The sequence below is a fragment of the Diorhabda carinulata genome, chromosome 8 (assembly GCF_026250575.1).
Source record: "Diorhabda carinulata isolate Delta chromosome 8, icDioCari1.1, whole genome shotgun sequence".
Taxonomy (NCBI): domain Eukaryota; kingdom Metazoa; phylum Arthropoda; class Insecta; order Coleoptera; family Chrysomelidae; genus Diorhabda; species Diorhabda carinulata.
Window position 1 is genome coordinate 13,875,816 of NC_079467.1, and position 22,117 is coordinate 13,897,932.

Here is a 22,117-nt window from a genome sequence, read left to right on the forward strand (position 1 = left end):
TTCTTAAGCTACAATTTTTCTAATTTTCATGTGAAATTTCACAACAATCTATTGCTCTATTTTTGCGTCGATAATTTTTACTACAAAACAAAAAAACAGCCACTATACAAACGAAGGACACGGTTACGCTGGTTTGTCTACAGACACGGTAGAGATCGCATTCCAAGTAGAGGATTTCAGACTAAAGAGCTGACAGTCGTTAACCTTTGACGATTACTTTCGATTATCCGAATCCCTAACGATAACAATTAGTCCGGTTAATCCACTAGTTCAAATATACATTACAAAATACTGTTATCGTATGTTTCAAGTGGAAAAAGTGATAAAAAATTATTATTATGAAAAAATATTCAATAATCTAAATTTCTCATATAAATGTGGAACGTACAGAGCAGTACAACTAATAACATTTTCGGATTTAGGTGAAGCAGCAGTTCTACTAATGGCACTACTAATAATATGCGAAGCATTTTTCTTATAACTAATACTGTCTTCAATGTACTAGTTGTCGATTTCCATTCTACTTGTCGTTGGATTTTATCGATTGTACCACTGTTTGCCATAATAGTAGCAGACGTACGACGAAACGCGTGCCCAGTATCTCAAGATGTTCTAATTTAATGTAATATGCAATTTTTGAGGAAAATAACCCAAAAGTATTTATACTAACTAAATGATTGGTTCACTTCCCCTTATGATACCTTATTAAAACTCCCATCACTATCGGCAATAGTAAAACGTCGAGATTTTACGTGAGTGTAAATCACTTGATTCACATCTTCTGTAAGAGCCAAAAATACCGCATATGGCTGCAACCTCAAAAATAAATACGTTATGGACGGTGCATCTATTGCGTACTGCAAAACACTTTCGAGACGCTCTGGAGAGGACAACTTCAACTTCCTTAAATGTGCCACTTAAATGTTGACAGTTGACAGTTTCACTTAGATGATTTGCATAACCTTAAATTTTTAAATTTCTGAAATTATTTGTTTTATACGAAGTTTTATCTTATGCGTCGTCTAAAAAATGTTGTGTATGCCGCGGCTGAAATACTATTTTATTGGACTTGTCTGTTGCTTGCCTCGTCCAACAAAGTAGCGCTTTCAGTCCTTGGCACACAAATAACTATTTCAGGTCATCTTCTTTGTACTCATATGCCTTCTGATGTGCGTCATTCTTGCTGATTGCCTTCATGAATGCATAACTTTCACAAATGATTTGGTGTCAACTTTTTTGTTTATTCTCAACATAGATTGCAATTTTGAATTAGCCCACATTGTATTGCTCTGACATTTTTTGATGGTAAGCAAGTACAACTCGTTTATCTATATCAGTCACGTTTTGCTATTCCATTCATTAAACGAACTTATCGAATTCTTTTATATATGCATGTTCCGAAGCATAACCAATAACAACTGTGTTGACCATAGGGATAACAATAAATCAATCTTATGTGAATCCTATGGGGTTAACCAGTGAAGTGTAAACAGTGAAAAAAATTGCCATGGTTATGTACCAGTATTGTTGAGTATAAATGTATGAAGAAGTGCAAAGATCAACTGGTAGTAGATTAGAAAAACAAGTGTTGCAATTTATCTTTCAAATATAGTGAAATTAAATTTATTATTTGCAACTAGACGAACTTTTTCAGTTCGTCGGGATGAGGCGCCGCCGATAAAGTGCAGGAAATATGTATTTTAATTACTATTCGCATTCTTTCTGTATACCTCGTTAGGTTCAGATCGTTAAGTTAACTCCTAACATTAATAAATTCTTCACTTTTTGTTATAATTCAAATGTGATATCACAAATTGTCGAAGTAGCGTTTTTATCATAGAATTTGGTAAATATTCTTTAAAATTATTTACGTATCTGGATATCAATAGGCCAATCACTGAGACACAGACTGTCTGGTTTTTCTCGAGCTGTGATTTATTTATATATTTGATCCGTTTTTCTTATTTTTTTTTTCAACTATTGACTGTGATTTTGGCAACCAAGATCACAGCAATATGTCTAGCCTTCCCTCACTACCAAAAACCAATCCAAATATTAACTCTCCACCAAGAATACTCATTTCCAATGTTTGTCCATCCATTGAAAAAGCATTGCAAGACCTAGGGTTATCACTCACCTCTCCCATATCATACGTCAAATATGGCTCACCTGATGACGAATACGCACATGTGCTCAGCTTCCGCCGAGTAACTTATGTATTACCAACCAATAATGAGTTTTCTCTGCAAACTTTGACTGTCATCAGTCATGAAAATACAACAAACAGAATATTCATTTCTACCGACAAACTTGAATGCTTTCTCTGCAAACAGGCTGGGCACACTGATTCATGCCCCAACACTACCATCCCACAAGATCCCTCTCCCAAATCAAATGATTCGGTCAATCTGATCCCCACCTCCTGTGCTGACCCTACTGCCACTACTATTCCCGTAGTATCCTCGGAGGACACCCTTTCTCATTTTCCCTCCCTAAAAACTAGCGAAAAACGTCCCCGTTCAAATAACAGCAGCCTTGACTCGCCACAGTCTATATCTCCTACTGATCTTCATCCAGATCCAATGCCTCCCCCCGAATTTTCAACATCCAGCTCCGGAAACCCTGCGAAAAAGAAGACCAAAAAATCTAACTTACTAAAAACGATTGTCACTTCATAAGCCCTGAATCACGCTCCGTTATACATAAACAATTCAACAATTCTCCTGAAGCATTTTCCATTACAGGCACCCAATTTATTGCGTTTCTGGAAAACATGTATGGCATCAATGACCCCCTCCCCGAAGCCAACAAATTTATTTCCGACACAACCCTTCTTCTGAAGGATTTGTCCCTAATTTATCCTAATATAAAAGAAAGATCTTTAAAAAACCGTATTACACGTCTAATCAATAGAATTAACTTTAAACTTTACCCCGAACAAAAAACTCCTCCCGAAATGTCTATTACTGATGATGGGAATACCACTGACTCCTCGACATTATCTCAGCAAATACTCTATCCTTTCTTCCTAAACAATTACATTCTCTCTGATACAGTGGAACTGCGATGGATTTTATCCTCGACTAGAAAGAATTCAGAAAATCATTTCCTCCCATAAACCTTTGTCTCCAAGAAACCAACTTCAAAATTGATCATAAACGCAACTTGAGAAACTGCATAAGAGCCAGTGGCGGTACTTCAATATTTGTATCCAGCGACATATACTCATCCCACCTCACATTATCAACAAACCTTGAAGTAGTAGCCATAACTACTTGGTGCCCCAATAAACTTACCATTTGCAGTATATACATTCCACCGAACCACCTCCTTGATGAAAAAGAGTTAACAGACCTAATTCGTCAGCTTCCCCAACCATACATTCTTGTTGGAGACTTTAATGCGCATCACACTATGTGGGGCTCCAACCAAACTCGCACTAGAGGCAACACAATAGAAAAAGTCATAAATTCAACTGGTATCTGTCTGTTAAATACTGGAACCAAAATTCACTTTAACATCTCCTCAGGTTCCTTTTCTGCTATTGACCTCAGCTTCTGTGACCCTAAAGATGCACTTTCTCTCTCTTGGCAAGTTTTCGATGACCTACATGATAGCAACCACTTTCCTATTATTATATCTAATCCCTATAATAAAGACACTGTTGCCAAAAGCTTCTGGCAAATAAAAAATGCAAACTGGCCTGAGTTTACCTCTCTCTCCGAAGCATACTTATCATCTTTGATCATTTCTACGAATATAAACGATACGCTAGATATGTTCACTAAGAGCATACTTGCGGCTACCGAGGTTCACATTGGTAAAACGGTATTTTCCTCGGCATGTAGGGCTGTTCCATGGTGGAGTCCGGATTGTGCGAATACCATACGTGAATCAAAACATGCTCTTAATAGGTTTAGCTGTCACAATACACAAGAAAACCTTATTGTACATAAAAGGCTTAAAGCTAAAGCTAAATTTATTGTCAAGCAAAGTAAGAAATCTGCTTGGCAAAGTTATACTTCATCCCTTACCGACAATACAGACCCCAGTCAAGTTTGGAAAAAAATTGCACAAATTCAAGGCAAAAAACTAATATCAAAATTCCTTCTTTAATATCTAACGATCTGCTTATCACCGACAGCCAAAAAATCTCTGACACACTCGCGCAACATTTTAAAGAAAATGTCAGCATCCATAATCCGGCATCCGATTTTTATAACTCATATATTCAGCCCTCCTCCACACTACAGCTAAATTCTCTCGATATTGCGTCTGTCAATGCTCCTATTAGTTTAAATGAACTAAAATTCGCGCTATCGTCCTGCAAAAATTTTGCTGCCGGTCCTGATGATGTCCTGTATATATTTCTCAAAAAACTATCCGACTCGTCCCTCTCCAAGCTCCTTGACATCTATAACATTATTTGGAATACTCACCAATTCCCTGATGCATGGCGAAACTCTATAATCATTCCAATTAAAAAAGCAGGTAAATCCATATCATCTCCTAAGTCTTTCCGTCCAATCTCATTCACTTGCACTACTTGTAAACTCCTTGAAAAAATAATCAATAGAAGACTCCTATGGTTCCTTGAAAAATACAAACTAATTCCCGACGCACAATCGGGTTTTCGACGTAATCGATCGACATACGACAACCTTGTTCTCTTGCAAACAGATATCTCCTCTGCATTAAATAACCATCAGGACGTCATTGCAACTATTCTCGACATTGAAGGCACTTTTGATTCTATATCCAGAAGTGCAATAATGAATAAACTCACTCAATACAATCTATATGGTAACATATTATCATTCATCTATAATTTCCTAACTGATAAAATTTTTGAGGGTTTCCGCAAACGATATGCTCTCCCTTCCTCATCCACAAAATACTGGCATCCCTCAAGGTTCAGTATTAAGCTCTACTTTATTTAGCCTCACAATAAATGAGCTATGTGACAACTTCCCATCTCCCGTAAAATATGTCCAATACGCTGATGACCTAATCATTTATTGCCACGGTAAATACGTCCCCTCTACATGCCAACTGCTCCAAAACGCAATAAATCTACTACAAGAGAGATCCCCCTTCCTAGGATTATCATTTTCCCGAAACAAATCCATGCTGATAAAATTCTCTCGAACAACATCTATTCACCCCAAATTTTCCTTGATAACTCCCCTCTACCTTGGTATGACTTTTGATTCTCGACTCAACTGGAATCACCATATTCATGATGTAAAAGGTATTTGCCTAAGGAGGCTGAACATAATTAAAACCCTTAGCCACCTTCAATGGGGCTCCAATGAAACTATACTGCCAAGAGTTTACAGAGCTCTCATACGATCAAAGCTTCACTATGGTTGTTTTATCTATATGTCCGCTTCCAAGTCTAGAACTGACTTGTTGAACTCTGTACACAACACCGCTCTTCGCCTTTGTCTTGGTGCCTTTCGCTCAAGCCCCGCCGCTAGTGTCAATGTTGAAGCCACTATTCCTAAGACGACAATCTCTTCTCCTGCCATATGCTGCTAAAGTATCCTCCAATCCTTCTAATCCTGTCCATTCGCTACTTACCACCACTTCCGTACCTAACAACTCACGAATAACTGTAAATTCAATCCCTCAATTGCTCACACCTCTACTCAAAAATACCAACCTATTGTTGACTTTTCCACTTTCTTTGCCTTCTTCTCCCCCGTGGATAAAAAATATTCCCATAGTAGATACCTCACTAACCATCTACAATAAACACGAATTCCCTAGCGTTCTTGTACAGAAAGCATTCTTGGAAATTATGCATAAAAATTCCTTCGACCTAATTCTCTATACGGATGCCTCCAAAGCTGAATCCGATGTGGGTTGCGCAGTCACTACAAACCACGAACTCATAAGTTCTTTCCGCTTACCCTTGACGTGTAGTGTTTACACTGGTGAACTATACAGTGTCCTTCATGCCTTCAAATATATTTCTTCTCCCCATAAACATATCGCCATATGTACTGACTCTCATTCATCCATATAGTCCATCACAACTATATTCGCCGACCACATAGTCCAAAACATTCATGACATCAACCAAACTCTCATTGCTCTTGATGTAACAGTCTCTCTCATCTGGCTTCCATCGCACATTGGAATTGCTGGAAACGAATGTGCCGATCGGCATGCCAAAGAAGCCACAAAAAATCATCTTGAAATCCCAGTACAGCTGCACAATGATTTGAAGATTACTTTCAAACACCTCACTAAAAAATCTTGACACGATACATGGAGCAAGAGCACTACAGCACTACATCAAATCCACCCAACTACTTCCCACATTTCCCTAAACTTTCTGAATAGGAGAGAAGCTGTGACAATAAGAAGGCTTCGCATCAACCACACGAAACTTACTCACGGCTATTTGATGTCGTCAGAAAGTCGTCCTGTTTGTCGAACTTGTCAAGTTCCTGTGACTGTTAAGCACATCCTCACCGACTGCAGAGAATATTCCACCGCATATCAACAGTTTGATATGAAAACCAACCTCCAGAAGACACTTAACTGCCCGACGGAAATAAGGAAATTCGTGCAGTTTCTTAAAGCCACCAAGCTGTACAAGAAAATATAATTTAATTTATACATTGTAACAGATTTTATTTTTTGTATGTAACTGTATTTAATTTTATTTTTATTTAATTCGAATGTTATTTAACTTATGATTGTTTTTGTGTGCCAATGACCAGCGCTGTTAAACTGAAATAAAAAAAATTACTATTCGCAAATAATTTATGCGGCTTATATCAAAGAAAAGAATGAAATCAGTAATCATGTTGTCATTGAAGTTTTACGGGAATCAGCATTATCAATAATTTGTAATGATCGTTAGCGTATAGTGTCAGAAACCAAAGAGTCAATGAATTCAATATTCATTATTTTTTAAAAAACTTTTTATTACAGTTTAATATGCTTCGACAGACCTGGTCATTGGCACACAAAAATAAATGAAGGACTGTTACAAAATATATTACAATACATAATTACACTAATTATATTTTCTGAAACTCCAGGACTTGATTTCTGTCGGACAGTTGAGTGTCTCTTTGAGGTTAGTTTTCAGATTAAGTTGAGAAAAAGGAGGCAGTCATTGAGAATGTGCTTAACAGACATAGGAACGCGAAAAATTCGGTAGACAAGAAGACATCAAATAGCCGCTAGTAACTTTTGTGTTATTGAAGCTGTGCCTTCTTATTGTCACAACTTCTCTCTTACTCAAAAAGTTAAGGGACAGGAGAGAAGTAGATAGATCTTATGTAATGCTGTAGTACTCTTGCTCCATATATCGCACAATAATTCTTGAGGTCTTCAGATCATTATCAAGTTGAACTGGGATTTCACGAGGATTCTTAGAGGTTTCTGGCTATCTGCAGATTCATTTCTAGTGATTCCAGTGTGCGATGGAATCCAGATGAGAAAGAGTGTTTTATCAAGAGGTATGAGAATTTGGTAGATGTGAATGTTTTGGACTATTCGATGGACAATAAATATGGTTTTAATTGGTTTTAATTGACTTAATATAAACGCGAGAGAATACACATGGCGATATGTTTATGGGGAAGAGAGATAAATTTGAAAGCTTGAAAGATTCTTTATAGTTCACCAGTGTAAACATTACTCGTCGAAGGTAAACGGAAGGAACTTATGAGTTCGTGGTTTGTAGTGACTGCGCAGCTGATGCCAGATTAAGTTTTGGAGGTATCAGTATAGGGAATTAGATCGAAGGATTTTTTATGCAGAATTTATAAAAATGCTTTCTCTACAAGGACGTTAGGGGATTCATGTTTATTGTAAACGGTATAGAAATATTTGATATCAAGAATTATCAATTATTTTTTACTGCCGATATTTTTTAATAAAACACAGTTATATTTACATGATACTTTATTTGACTCAAAAAATGGTATTTTAATTTCTTTGAATCTCTTTACCATTAGCTACTGGAAATATGTGAAATTAAGACTTTTGTTTCTACCTGTATTTATGCACTCAACAACACAACTATTATGAATAATTTTTCATTCAATTTTCTAGTGTTAGTTTATATTAGAATATGATTTGACGATAATTTGGGCGCGTTCCACTCATCACTGACGACAATCACGTTTACGACCACGATCTTTCACGTTCCACTTAGTCCATAGCGTTATAATCGTAAGCTCAAGTGGAATGGATTACGAGGCATTTTGAGCTTTGAGATAAATATTAAGGAATGGAAAAACAGAAAAAATCAGAAAATTAGACGTTATGTGCTTAATTGATTTACATTAAAGTAGAATAAAAATATCTACTGTGGCGGTTGTAAAATATTAAGTGCTGCGTCACGACAATGTTTCAAAATCACTTATAATATTCCAAACCGCATCAAATGAGATAGAAATCTTTCAACGCTCAGTTCAACCCACCTCTTGACTAGAGTTGACTAATGTTCATGACGTCATGAGTTCGTAGTCGCTATCTGAAACGCCCAAAAAGAGTATTTCAGGCGCCGTTAACGCTTAGCGGAATGCATCCATACATGTAATATCTCTATATGAACAGTTTCTATAAGTGGAAGCTGTTCCGACTAAGGAAGACAGAATGGCAACGATTTCTCTATTCTTCGAGGCTCCAGCTCGGTTCTGCACATTCTCAAACATCGCAGTATAGATAAAGTATCTCAAACGGGAGAGGAAATAAATATTGTCGGCGTAATGAGGTTTTTTCCCATACAACTTTCTATATAGGAGTTTTACATATATGAATGCACCGCATATCGAGTGCTGTGATCAATTAGTTATCCCCACCATATACTCCGCTCCCTGTCAATATTTTATTTATTGTGCCACAGTTAATATTATGACAATCCGCATGTTTTGCATCAAATATTGTTCAAACCTCTATGACACTTTTATTATTGCATTCTTTTAGTTCTATCCTGAAAGTTAATACCGATCAAGTTAGATAGTATGCATATTACAATATTACAAAGTTTAGAACAACTTTCAGACAGTTACATAACTTCCATGACACGTGATATTCAAGTAAAAATTTTATGCCTTATGCCTATTATTGTTTGTAATCTGAGTTGTGATACTGATAATCAAAAATACTTAAAAATTATTAAATATACAGTCTAATACTTATATTTAAGTACGTGAATAAATATTAAATATTTTTACTCACGATTTAAGGAATAAAGATATTCAAGTACTAAAGTTCTGGAAAACTACTTGAAACCATTACAAAGTCCTCTAAAAAGTAATAAAGTCTCAGAGTTAATGGAAATATTACACAATCTTTCCGATTTGCTGTTGAGAAGTATTTTCTTTGGTAATTTTTCAACCACATGGACATGAGAAAAGAAAAATTATTCATTTGATTGGAGTGGAGAGTCAATTCGAGCAGGTCGATTAATAATTAGTAAATTATCTCGCCAATCCTGATGGAATCCATTTAAGATCTGTTAACTATATATTGAGTTATACAATGTCTCTTATTTTAGGTTCCATTAACGTATCGTCTCGGATTACCTAATTTCTGTTTTATATTAATGTGAGTGTGAAGAATCATAAACCTACTTATTTAATTTCTACTTACTATTGTATTTGATAAGATTTATTGTAAACTGACCGTCATCAACGTCTTACTTAAGCGGTTCCATATATCCCTTAGACACTTGAAGTTCCATTAACTTATTAAATTACTTATCCTCATTTTTGTATTGATGTGACGTGACGACCGTAAATATAATTAACTATAGTTTTTGTATACTACAGGATTAGTATTTAAGAAAGCATAAACTAGCATAGATTGTTCAATATAGTCTTGACATCCAACGATAACAGTCGTCAGATTATTGAAACTACCTGATTCATTTTCATTTTATGTTAATAAATAGTTTTCACAAAGTTGTGAATTGAGTTATTTAACTAGTATCATTACTTCTATAAGTTTATTCCAATTTCTATGAATAGTTTATTAACAAAAATTTAGGGAAATGACAATAATTGATTTGTATAGCCAAATGAATATAGAACAAACAGCAAATATTGCTTGTCTGTCTGTTGGGGAAGTTGGAAATTTCATACAATATAACGAGGTCTCAAGCAGTATTTCAAAAGTAACAGAAAATTTGGTTGGAGAAATTATGCATTTTATACAAATTTAAAAAAAAACGAGAAAATATTTATCCAAATTTTGTGAATGTTATTTATAATCATAAAAATGTATCTATGAATATAGGGTATTTTTATTATATTATATGCGCTTTTTACAATGCAAGGAGCAGAAACACGCTTTAAATACAGAAATATACTAAATTTAATTTTTATATAGTGATGAATTTTTCTTATTAATTATACTAAAACTTTATAATGAGGCTTTCAAATAAAAAAAATGTGTTGAATATTTTTTTATCTATTGATATAATATTAAATTGTTTATTTTTGATTATTTCATATCTGTAAATATATATAATATGTAATGAAACAAAAATTGTATTTGAAATTAGATATATTGTCAGAGTATGCGGACTCAAATATGTGTGTCCTGTTCTATCACATGTACCTTGGACTTTGAGTATTTGACAAATTTTAAAAAAGTGGTATGAAATGATAATAATTTTTCATTATCATCACAATTAAAATCAAGTTCTTAACTTTTTTGCTTAAACTTCCCGCAAAAACGCTCATTACCAAATGGTGGTACATTGACGTCAGTATATGGTAAGCTTGTAAGCAGTTAAGAACATTCTTTAGTGTTTATTTGCTTTTGTCTTATAAAAGATCTTATATGTGGTGTACGAGGATATATTGAAAAATTCTTAGCATACTATAAAAGCAAACAAAATTTCAATGTCAAAATCGAAGCCAAATCTGGTGAATAAGGGGGGTGTTCCAGTAATTCAAACCCTAAATCACGAATTTTTTGCATAGTAACATGAGATTTGTGTGCAGGGGCGTTGTATCGCAATAACAAAACACCTTTGGATAGCTTTCGCGTCTTTTCTCTTTAATTTTTTCCCGTAGAGTGGTCAGTAATGTCGAATAGTAAACTCCAGTTATTTTTCTGTTCTTATCCAAAAAATCATCATGATTACTATATAGCAATCCCAAAAACCTGAAGCAAGAACTTTTCCATCAGATTTTTGGACAAGAAACTTCTTAGGTCTTGCAGTACCAGAGTGTCCCCATCGTAGAAATTTACCCAAGTCTCATCCATAGTAAAAATTCGGTTTAAGAAGTCTACATCATTTTCAAATCGAGCACAGATCGAACGCAATGCTTCTACCCTTGCACGCATTTGGTCAACATTCAAACATTTGGGGATCCATTTTGCAGCAATTTTTCTCATGTCCAAATTGACGTGAACTATATGATGAACGCGATCTTATGAAATATTCAGTGCTTCAGATATCCGTTTTAGCCCAATTCGACGGTCTGATAAAATCATGTCAAGATCTGCATCGATATTATCGAGGACTTACACAGAAACTGGCCTTCCCCATCGATCATCATCTTCAATGGAAAATTTACCTCTGTTGAAACTTGCAGTCCAATTTTTCGCATACGAAAGACATTAATCACCAAGGGTATTAAGCATATCTTTGTAAATCTGCTTACCTCTTAATCCTTTTAAATACAGGTACTTGATGATAGCTCGATACTCCAATTTTTCGATTTTCACAATTTCGATGGATATCTTTTTTCTATTAATTTATTGCGTAACTCTGGTTTACTTTTTTGAGTCAAAATTTACACTGACACTTCTAATAAGTTATTGTTCGTTGCTATGGTAGCGCAATATTTTGTTTATGTATGGAACTGGTCTAAACTAACTAGATATCAATACAGCTTCGTATAGTGCCTCAGTGTACTTGAAAACACCTAAAAAATATTTATTCATATGCAAAGAGCAATCAAGGAACAAAAAATTGTTACAGCTTGCTGGAAGAGATACTTTGATGTAAGTATAATTTGTTATGTTTATTTTTCTAGCATTAACATAAATAATTTACGCTCCAAAATTTGTAAAAAAAAAGATGGCATTTTTAAGTTGTGATAATGAAATATGTATTATTTTTGTTTTGTTCCACATTATACAAAAATTAAATTTGAATATTGATAAAAATACATAATGAAGTAGGACAGTTTATGGTAATTCAATTAATATGATCAATATGTTTAATTTGCCATTCGGCATGTTACGTTTTGTTTCGAACATTCCTTTGTTCACGTATTGTGGCACTTAATTTCAACAAAAATGTTTAGTAGTCGTGGATAAAATATAGTATAATACTCGAGTATAATGGGTTATTTATCACGAGGTTTATTGCCAAAAGCACTAGCTAGTAAAATACTTCACCTTCATTATACACTCGTGAATAATATACTATAATACCTCTGTCAAATATCGAATTATAAAATTTCAAAACTTGACAATAATTTTTCATGAACAGTTTTTTGCAGGTAAGTTAATACGATTGATTACGATACGATTCATTCGGATATCAAAAGGATGAAGGTGAGGAAAGAGAATGGATTAAAATAAATTCGATAGGCAATTTATATAAGGCATATTTTTTAATGAATAATATTTAGTAAAAACTACGTCTCATCTGGGTATCAAATGGGTAAAAGTCGGATCTTAGAGTAAAAGGCTACTTTTTGAGCTACAGCACTATACACTTGATTTGTGTATCATATATGGAACCTACTCAAAAAGATAGAGTAGATGCATCTTTTTGTGTTTTCAGCTTTTAGTTAAATCATTCTATTGGAGCTACTGGATGAAAACTAAAAAAGGCAAATATTAACATAAATAATCAGTGCTGTCACCATATCCATGTTATAGTAGTAAAATAAGTAGCGATGAAATTATTATTATGATTGACTAAAAACTAAGTAAACAGCAATTTTATATATATATATATATATATATATATATATATATATATATATATATATATATATATAATATTTGCGGAATTGAATAAATCAAAATATACATAATGTTTTATTCAAACTACAATAAGTTGTTCTTCGATAGGAGTAAATACTAACAGCGCACCACCTGAAAATAAAAGAAAATAACCTTATTAGTTCAGTCAAAATGCTAAAAAATAGGGAGCAACGTCGCAATGAGTAATAATAACTTGAAATCTTGTATATATTCTAATTTTGATGATTGTAACATGCCGTTCGGCTTGTTACATTTTTTACATTACATTTTGAATATCACTTTGTTCAGTATTGTGGCACAGTAGTCATTTCTGACTAATTTCTGAGTTTTTGAAAAAACTAATTTATTATCTACCCCCCACTTTATTCGAGAAATTCAATAAAACCTTGGAATGTATTTTATTTCTTTCTCTACCTATCTACATTTTAAATGAAAGTAAATTTTAGTAAATTTGTGCTGATTTCATTCTTTATATTCCCTAGTAGGTTTTTCTTTGCTTTTTTTATTGGGTTCACTCGATATCTTTATGAATTTCAAGCAAATTTTGTAAGATAGTTTTCGTATAAATTCGTATTTTTAACAGGTCGAATAACATAGAACAGATTCTTGTTTGGTTATATTTTGAAATATAAAAATTCACTTTTTTTTTTTAAATTTAGAGCTTAATCTCCTTTTATTCAAATCTGTTATTTCTACTCGTTTCATTTTTAATAATTTCCATCTGTGTTCCCGTTCCCATCCTCATTTTATTTTTTTTACTGCAGTTCTACAGCTGCTCGGTTTGAGTTTCAACCACAGCCAAAGGACTCAACCGGTACACCATAAATAAATAAATTACACTCAACTCTGGGAATTCAATTGGGGGCTGCTTTAATACATATTAATCTGAGTTGCTTTCGATTTATAACTGCTTTCATTCGTTGTACTCTTTTGGATACGCAGTTTCTGCGAATTTTTTATTTTTTCAATAAATTTATCTGTTGCCAGAACTTTGTTTATTGTTCTAAGCAATAAATTTTAATTTGGATAATCATGTCCGGGATAATTTTAGTTTGTTTAGTTTCCTTTATTAACTTAATTCATAAGGTGCTTCCAGCTTTTTCACCTTTTTTATTCATTTTATCGTGGTTCGTTAAAAAGCTGGTGGCGTCCAATTTAATATTAATTGTTCACCCTGAGTACCAGTTATTTAAATACTTTAACTAATGCCGAATACCTTTATTTCTGAGGAAGAGTCTGCTGTCGGGGAATTAAGGTTATAAATTAGTGCTCAATTACTAGTCTTCGGATTTCCACTAACGATTTATTCTTAGGAATAATTCGTTAATTCTAATATTTGGGCCCTTTGCTTAACATCATTTTTTTGAATAATCTCTCAGGACAAACGTTGCTATCGTTTTCTATTAAAAATTTTCTTCCAGTACACTCAGTATATTCTTATTAACGAGAGAGTAATAAAACATACTCACTTAGTAGGATCATTTTGAATATTATTACAGAAAAATCCATATATTTTCTAAAATCTTCATAAATATACCTGAGCTAATAAAAGCGTTTGGTCTTTTATAACCGTAAGCTGTACAGAACAATAGAAAAGGTTTGAATAGGTCAAAAGCTCTATGTACATTGTATATCTCTATGTATTAAAGATTACATCCATAAGCACCTATTTGCCAATAAAAGCTAGATTGAATTTTGTATTATTTCAATTCAAAAATCTCTTCCCGATAAATTTCAGCTAAAATACGATTTTAGGTTTTTCCATATAGTAAGGAGGTCCAAGTTGTGTATTCTTAACAGTTTAGTTTTTCTGCAACCTGCAAAGAGCATTGTGCAATATATTGTGAAGTCTAGTGTGTTTATGCAAAATTTGGAAGGGTCGCATAAACGCAGAAAAATCGGCCCTTTACAGTTAATCGAGGAACATTAATATTTAATTGTTTTAAATCATTTACAAACATTTATGTAGAGGTATTGATGGTACAGTGGAATTGGTTAGTGGTACGCTTGTGTTGTGAAATCTACATTAAAAAAAAAGAAATGTGGTGAGTTCCAAACAGCACCTAAAGCTTCAGTTGAAAAATTTAAAATGAAAAATCATTTGTAATAAACACTTCAAACTACATGCGTTCTTCTTTAGAAAGGAATTTCCGACGGTTCGAGAAGATAACTAAGTGGAAACACACTATGAAAACTTTTATCAATAATTTATCTACAGGTTTAAATTCACCTACAGGAAAGAGCGCAGACTGATAAAAATACACAACGGCAGTTCAAATGGTTTTCTTGAAGATGGTTTATTGACTTTTCAATCTACTCGTTCCGGTGGCTACCATGGGGACATGAGTGCTGATGTTTTCAATGAATGATTCGAACAATGATAGATCTTTCTTAGAACAGTATAATAGTAATGGATTACGCAGGTTATCACCAAAGACTTGCCTTAACCAAGTGGTTAAAAAAAGATTTAGAGAATTGGCAAAATACAAAAGATATTAAGTTTCATCCCGGCTACAGAAGAACTGTATTTTTTGTATAACCTTCATAAAGAGAAATTCACAAAATATGAAATTGCAGGAAATCATGAAATGACGGGGGTTAGATCTTCACCATATTATTGCGAACTAAACCCGATTGAACGTGTGTGAGCACAGATAACGGGACAAGTTTCAAGAAAAAATAATATTTTTAAAATGAGTGACAATTTGAAAGCTGTAAGCCTGAAAAAGGGGAAAAAAGTTAATGATACTATTAAAGAGGAAGATAAAATGTGGATAATACTGGCTGCAACAGTTCATCTTCTGATTTGATTTGAATTTGTAAGAAGTAGCTCTACTTATACTGGCGAGTTTTTATTTAAAATTACTTATTCCCTATAAACGTAAGGTAGCTTAAAATCAAAGTTTAAACACTTTTATTTAAATTACCAATGTTCTTCATATCTTGTAGGAAAATGAAACATTTTAGAAAAAATTTAAATCTTTTACCTTCAGTTGTTTGGAAGTTACGAATAGGTTAATTAGGTGAAAAAGTAAGTGTGCACCCGATATATTCATTATATTTATACAAATGTTATTTCATACGAAAATACTCGAGGTATAACTTGAAAAAATATTTTAAGGTGTCTACTAAAAGAAGTGATGGATTACGAATGCTTTATCATTTTATTACTCGCTCATTTTTGAAAATTGATTATTACTTCGGCAATTTAGTTTATGACAGATCAATTGATTTTTGCTAACATATGTTCAATACAAAGGGTCTGAAGTATCAAATTTAATCATGTCAGTCTAAATATTATTGAAATTTTGCTGTCCTATATAGTAAACTTGTTCTCTTACAGAATTCTAGCCTGTATGAAACATTAAGCGCTGATATTTGTTTATATTGTGCTTCCAATTTTAAATATTATTTAAATACTGTCTAGTATCACTCATATTAGAATTAATGTATCCATTTTTTGTCTTTTTTCCTATAAAATCTGCACTTTGCTTATATATGTATGTCATACTTTAAGGCATTTCCTATGTAGTATTAGGTGCTGATAGAAATATAGACGAGTACAAACTTACCAGTTGGTTTCATTCTTAAATAGATTTTTTCATCGTCGGTTATAAATGGAAGTGTATTGTTTTTTTCAAACACATCCTGAAAATTAAAAAAATATATTGAAACTATTAGGAAGCACTTTATGAATTATCCAAATTATTTATTTATACAGATATATTTATATTTATAGAGACAATAATGAACTAATAACTCAATATAGAAATGAATTTTTTAGTACACATGTCAGTGTAATAAATTTGCCACTGTCAAAAATTATTGATGATTCTGTATTATTCAGCAGAATAATTACCTCACCGGCACTTTTGGAGCGTTCTAACAGCCACAAGAATAAGTGAATTTCAAAAAATCCACATATAAAATATATCCTCAAAGAACGATCTAAAAGATTGATCTGCGGCAATTTTATTGAAAAATCAAAAAAAAAAGTTATTGGGTGAAAAAAGAAATTGTTGACACAATTTTTGCACTTTTTTGCTCATAACTTTTTAAACTCGCGGTTAATGGCAAAAAATGTCATAAACAAAATTGTAGGCAAAGCGATTTGCCACAATTTGTGTCTAAACAAATTTTTTGTAGGGATAATAGCTCGCGAGATATCGTCCAAAATAGCTTTTCACCCCTTTTATTAAGATGGCCGCCTGGGGACAAAGGGTGGAACCTCACAAATTTGGGGTTAAGCTTTCCTTTACCACCCCCCCACACATCGGTGGAATAAAATTACGTCCTCGGAAAAACGCAAGATAAGGGTACTAAAATTGTAATATTTTAATGAACTATCAATCGACTCCACAGATTCCGTTATATACATACATATGTTGAAGTTTATATGAGTAAATAAAATTAATTTATTATGGCCATATATAGTGATCGCATTCATCAGTATAAAGTGTTTTATTATTATTTATATGTAATGGAAAGAGAAATGTACGTACATAAGCTATAACATCTACATATATTCTAAAATTGGTTTGATCTAAATGCTATGTCTTATATCAATAACCTACTACAGAATTGCTAGAAATCTTTGGTCTCTTACAAATCCAACATAATGAAGGAATAACTAGCACATATTTTAACAAGGATAATGGATAGATTGTCAAACATGCAAATAGATTATAACAAGCGCTGCTAAACGGAGGACATTGGTATATCATTTTTACCAATCTTTACCATTTTGTGCAATCTTTTTTTTGTGTGGAAGAGGTAATAAAGGTAATAAAAGACAACGGCCAGTTCACATTGGTGTCTAGTGTAAGATTCCTATTAACTAAAAACTTCTTCTCGCTATAAGTACCCCATGCCACAGGATCGCGTTAGCATTACTTAATTCTGCTGGTGCTCCTACTCATCGCTGGTGTTGGTAATTACTCCTTCTTTTCTAACAGTACCTCCCTTGTGTATTCGTCATTGCTTTCCAGTTGTCGTTCGTTGAACTCTTTTGGCGTTCGAGGGACTCCTCTCTAATTCTGCCAGCGTCGTCGTTTTTCAAACCAACGTTGATTGTAAAGAAAGGTATGCTCGGCGAACTCTCGGACCATAGAGGCAACCAAGAACATTACAGATCTTCATATGATGCGAACTATACGTATATTCTGACCTTTTTAGTAAACCCTAATAAATCAAACTCCCAGTTTCCGCAGGTTGGTTTGAGTTAATCGTATTCATGGAGCCTGCATTTTCTATGTGTTCATCTATAACAAAAATACGTAGTCGATTCGGAAGTACTTACAAGTGAGTACTTATATCTCCTAATACATCATTTGGTAGGACAAAGTGCATCATAAATAAAATTCAAAAGCTGCTCTCCCATTAAACTTCTTCATTTTTGTTCCCTGTAGTTTTCTCATACATAATGAAGCGATCAAATAAGTGGTAATAGTGAGCGCTACCTTTATACACGACCCGCGCATGCTTGTAAATGAAAGAGTCTCCAAAATTGTACTAATTATACTACAATTCATCCTTCTTCTGAATCAATTCCTCGAAAATCTTTCCTGCGACGTCTGGTGAACGTAGAGACAATTTTATATAGGGCGAACCTTTACCGTTGTCGAACAAAACTAACATTTTTAGTTACCATACCTTCGAAATAACTCTAACATAGATGCAAGTGTTGGAAGTGTCGAAGAGTAGAGATTTTTTATGGCCCCGTTCATGTATTTCATAGATCTGAAAAAGGCGTTTGACAGGATAAAACAGGAGAGAGCGGTTAGGTCAATAGGCAAATCGCATATAACATCATAAAAACCATCGAAAACATTTACCAGAAAAACAAAGTACAGGCCAAAATCTTTGGCATAACTACCGAAGAAATTCCTATAAACAATGGCATTCGACAAGGAGATTATCTCAGCCCCGTATTGTTCAACATCGTTATGGACGATCTTGACGACTTTGAAGATTCTATTCTATGCCGATGATGCTGTTCTGGTTACAAAAAACGAAGATGACCTACAGAGATTACTATTCAAATTCAATACAACGGCAAAAAGTTTAAAAATGAAGATATCCGCACCAAAAACGAAATGCATGACCACCTGAATAATACCATCCTATGCAAACTGGTTGTAGATGATGAAATTATACAATAAGGGGTGAAATTTAAATATCTAGGCATAGATTAATATCAGGATACGGTGATATCGAAGCGGAGGTAAGAAACCAAGCTGCAAAAGCAGAACGAACCTCAGCTCACCTGAATGATACAATCTTCCGTAACAAATATATCGGAATCGAGACCAAATCCAAATATACAAGACTGTCATCCGTCCTATTTTAACATACACAGCGGAAACCAAACCAGACACATCGAACACAAAGAGAAAATTAGAGGCCACGGAAATGAAAATAGTGCGCAGGATTGATGGAAAAACACTTTTTGGCAGGTAGAGAAGCGAGGACATTAGAAGAACATGTAAGATTAACAACGCAAACGAATGGATATTGGGAAGAGAGAGTGGAACGAACATATAGATCGAATGAATGACGACAGAACGGTCAAAATAGCTAGACACAAGTCGCCCATAGGGCGTTGAAGCGCTGGAAGACCCCGCAAGAGATGAAGCGACAACCTCTATGATAATTAAACGACAGAGGATACGAGGAAAAATTACATTAAAGAAAGAAGAAGATGAACTTTATAGACCTCGAGAGTGACATCGTAGCGTCGGAAAACGGAGCCTTAGTTGCCATATACCTCAAGTATTTGATTTCTCTCGCAGATGTGGCTGAAATATTATAAGATCGAACTGTGGGCCTATATAAAATCGACATTAACGAGCGCTTATTACATGAACCCCTTAAGGCAAAAGTTGAATACATTATGAAAGGAGGAATATCATATAACAGTCACAATTCCCACAATACATAAAAAACCTACGTGAAATGACAGATTTAATATTTTACTACAGTTAAATAAATCAGATCACATGCTCTGTAGAAAACTATAGGTTATAAATATTCCCAAAACATGAATGTGAAAAGTACTAATCAAATCAATTTCTATCAGAATATGAACTCTTCTATTCTTCCATTGCCTTATCCATTGCGAACGTTGGTTACTAATAGGCTCTTCTTTCCTTGTTTACTGCGTTTCTAAGCTGATCAACATTTGACACTCCAAATGAATGGCGTAGATTGTGCAACCATGAATACCGTCCCTTTCCTGGTTCCCTCTTACTATCCACTTTGCCTTTAACAATTAACTGCAAAAGACGGTATTTGTCATGTCCTAGTATGTGGCCAAAATATTCCAGTTTCCGCTTTTTTGCTGAAAAGACAACTTCTCTTTCCTTAGTCTCTGCATAACTTCCATGTTGTTGATATGTTCGGACCAGGATATTTTCAAAATACGTCGATATATTCACATTTCGAAAGATTTCAGTCGTTTTAAAGTAGCCTCGGTTGTGTTCCAAACCTCTACACGATAAAAAAAAAAAATATGTAGCACTTGACTAGTTTTAGTAGTAAAGAAATATATTTGCTGATATATAGTTTCTCTATGCTGTTAAACGTAGCACTAACTCTTTCAATCCATTATCGTATTTCTGATCTCTGGTCCCATTTCGCGTATGGATCCGAGATATATGTATGTATCTACGCGATCTATGTCTCGACCGTCTATCTTTAGACGCATTGGAGGTTTTTTACTTTTGCTAATAATCATATTTTTTTTATATATTCAAGAAGAGTCCATATTCTTCTTTGCAGAATTTTTGGCAGCTCTTCATTGTTATTTGCTATAATTACTGTTCCGTCGGCATATATAATGATGATTGTATCTCTGATCTTGATGCCAACTGATAGTTCTACCAGAGTTTTTTTAAATATTTTTTCGGGGTAAATATTGTATAGGAGAGGTGACAGATTGCAACTCTGTCGCACTTTGACAGCAATTTCTCCGCTGAGAAGAATTCCTACTTTTATACGGATAATACAGATATCTTTTCCGCCAATACCACTATTTCTAAGAACCTCCATAAATTTTTCGTGTTTACGTTATCGAAAGCTTTGACAAAATTGATAAAGCACAGGTGTATGTCTTGGTTCATATCTTTGCATCTTTGGATAAGAACCTGTAGGTTAAAGATGGCTAGGGCTCTTGTACCTAGGGCGTTGCGAAAACCAGACTGCGTTTCAGAGATGTTCGTTTCATATTTAGCATTTATTCGATTTTGTATAATTTTGGTGAAAACCTTCGTTATGTAGTTTTTCAAACTTATTAAGCGGTATTGTTCACAGTTCTTCGCATCTGGTTTTTTACGGATAGCGATAAAGGTAGGAAGCCTTCAGGAATCTTTTTTCATAGATGGTGTTGAAAAGGGTAGTCAAAATATCAAGAGACCGATTTTCTATTTCGCACATTAATTTCAATGTTTCACCCAGTATGTTGTCAGGACCCGGTTTTTTGTCATGCTTTAAGGACCGTATGCCTCTACCTCGGATTGGAGGCCCAGAGACGTCATCATCGTGTTTACTTGTACGTTTATCATCAAAAAGTTGTTCTGTGTAAGTCTTCCATATCTGTATAAGCTTTGAGTTTTCGGATATTAGGTTTCTATCGGCGTCCAACAAGCCTCAATATATGCCATTTGATTTCTTTTTAGTTGTAAATTCCCTAATCTTCTTGTGGATGAAATTGTAGTCTTTCACATTGTTCGTTTCTGTTGCACTTCATCGACAGCCAGTTTCCCTTCCCACTCTTATTTTTCTTCTTGTGTTATTATGAATTTCTTGATATTTGTTTTTGTAATTCCTTCTTCCTTTCATTATGTCAAGGATTTGATTTCTCATCCATTCCTTCTTCTTCATACTATTTTGCTTTAAACACGTCGTGCATGTTTCTTTTATAGCATCTTTAATTTTCTCCCACTTGCTAATTTCATTTTTTGAACATCTGTTTATGTCTCTTATACATGTGCTTGAGAATAATTGTACTTGTTATTTTTAATTAGGTTTATGAAGGTTTTTGATATTTTTTTTTTGGTATTGTTAAGTCTATTTTTAGTTTCATTTCCACTTTGTATACCAGTGGGTTATAATCGGAATGAACGTCTGCCCC

The 22,117-nt window shown here is 33.9% G+C and overlaps 1 protein-coding gene across 2 annotated transcripts in view; it reads right to left on the reverse strand.

Moving 5' to 3' along the window:
• Nucleotides 1–12,589: 12,589 nt before the first annotated feature.
• LOC130896980 (alpha-N-acetylgalactosaminidase-like) overlaps nucleotides 12,590–22,117 on the reverse strand; it is a 41,304-nt gene continuing 31,776 nt past the window's right edge. For both annotated transcript variants that reach the window (XM_057805428.1, XM_057805427.1), the window contains 2 exons: nucleotides 16,560–16,635; nucleotides 12,590–13,098 (listed from right to left, as the gene is read on the reverse strand). In XM_057805428.1, the coding sequence (XP_057661411.1) occupies nucleotides 13,046–13,098; nucleotides 16,560–16,635 (129 nt within the window). In that variant the 3' untranslated portion in view covers nucleotides 12,590–13,045. The remainder of the gene's footprint in view (nucleotides 13,099–16,559; nucleotides 16,636–22,117) is intronic.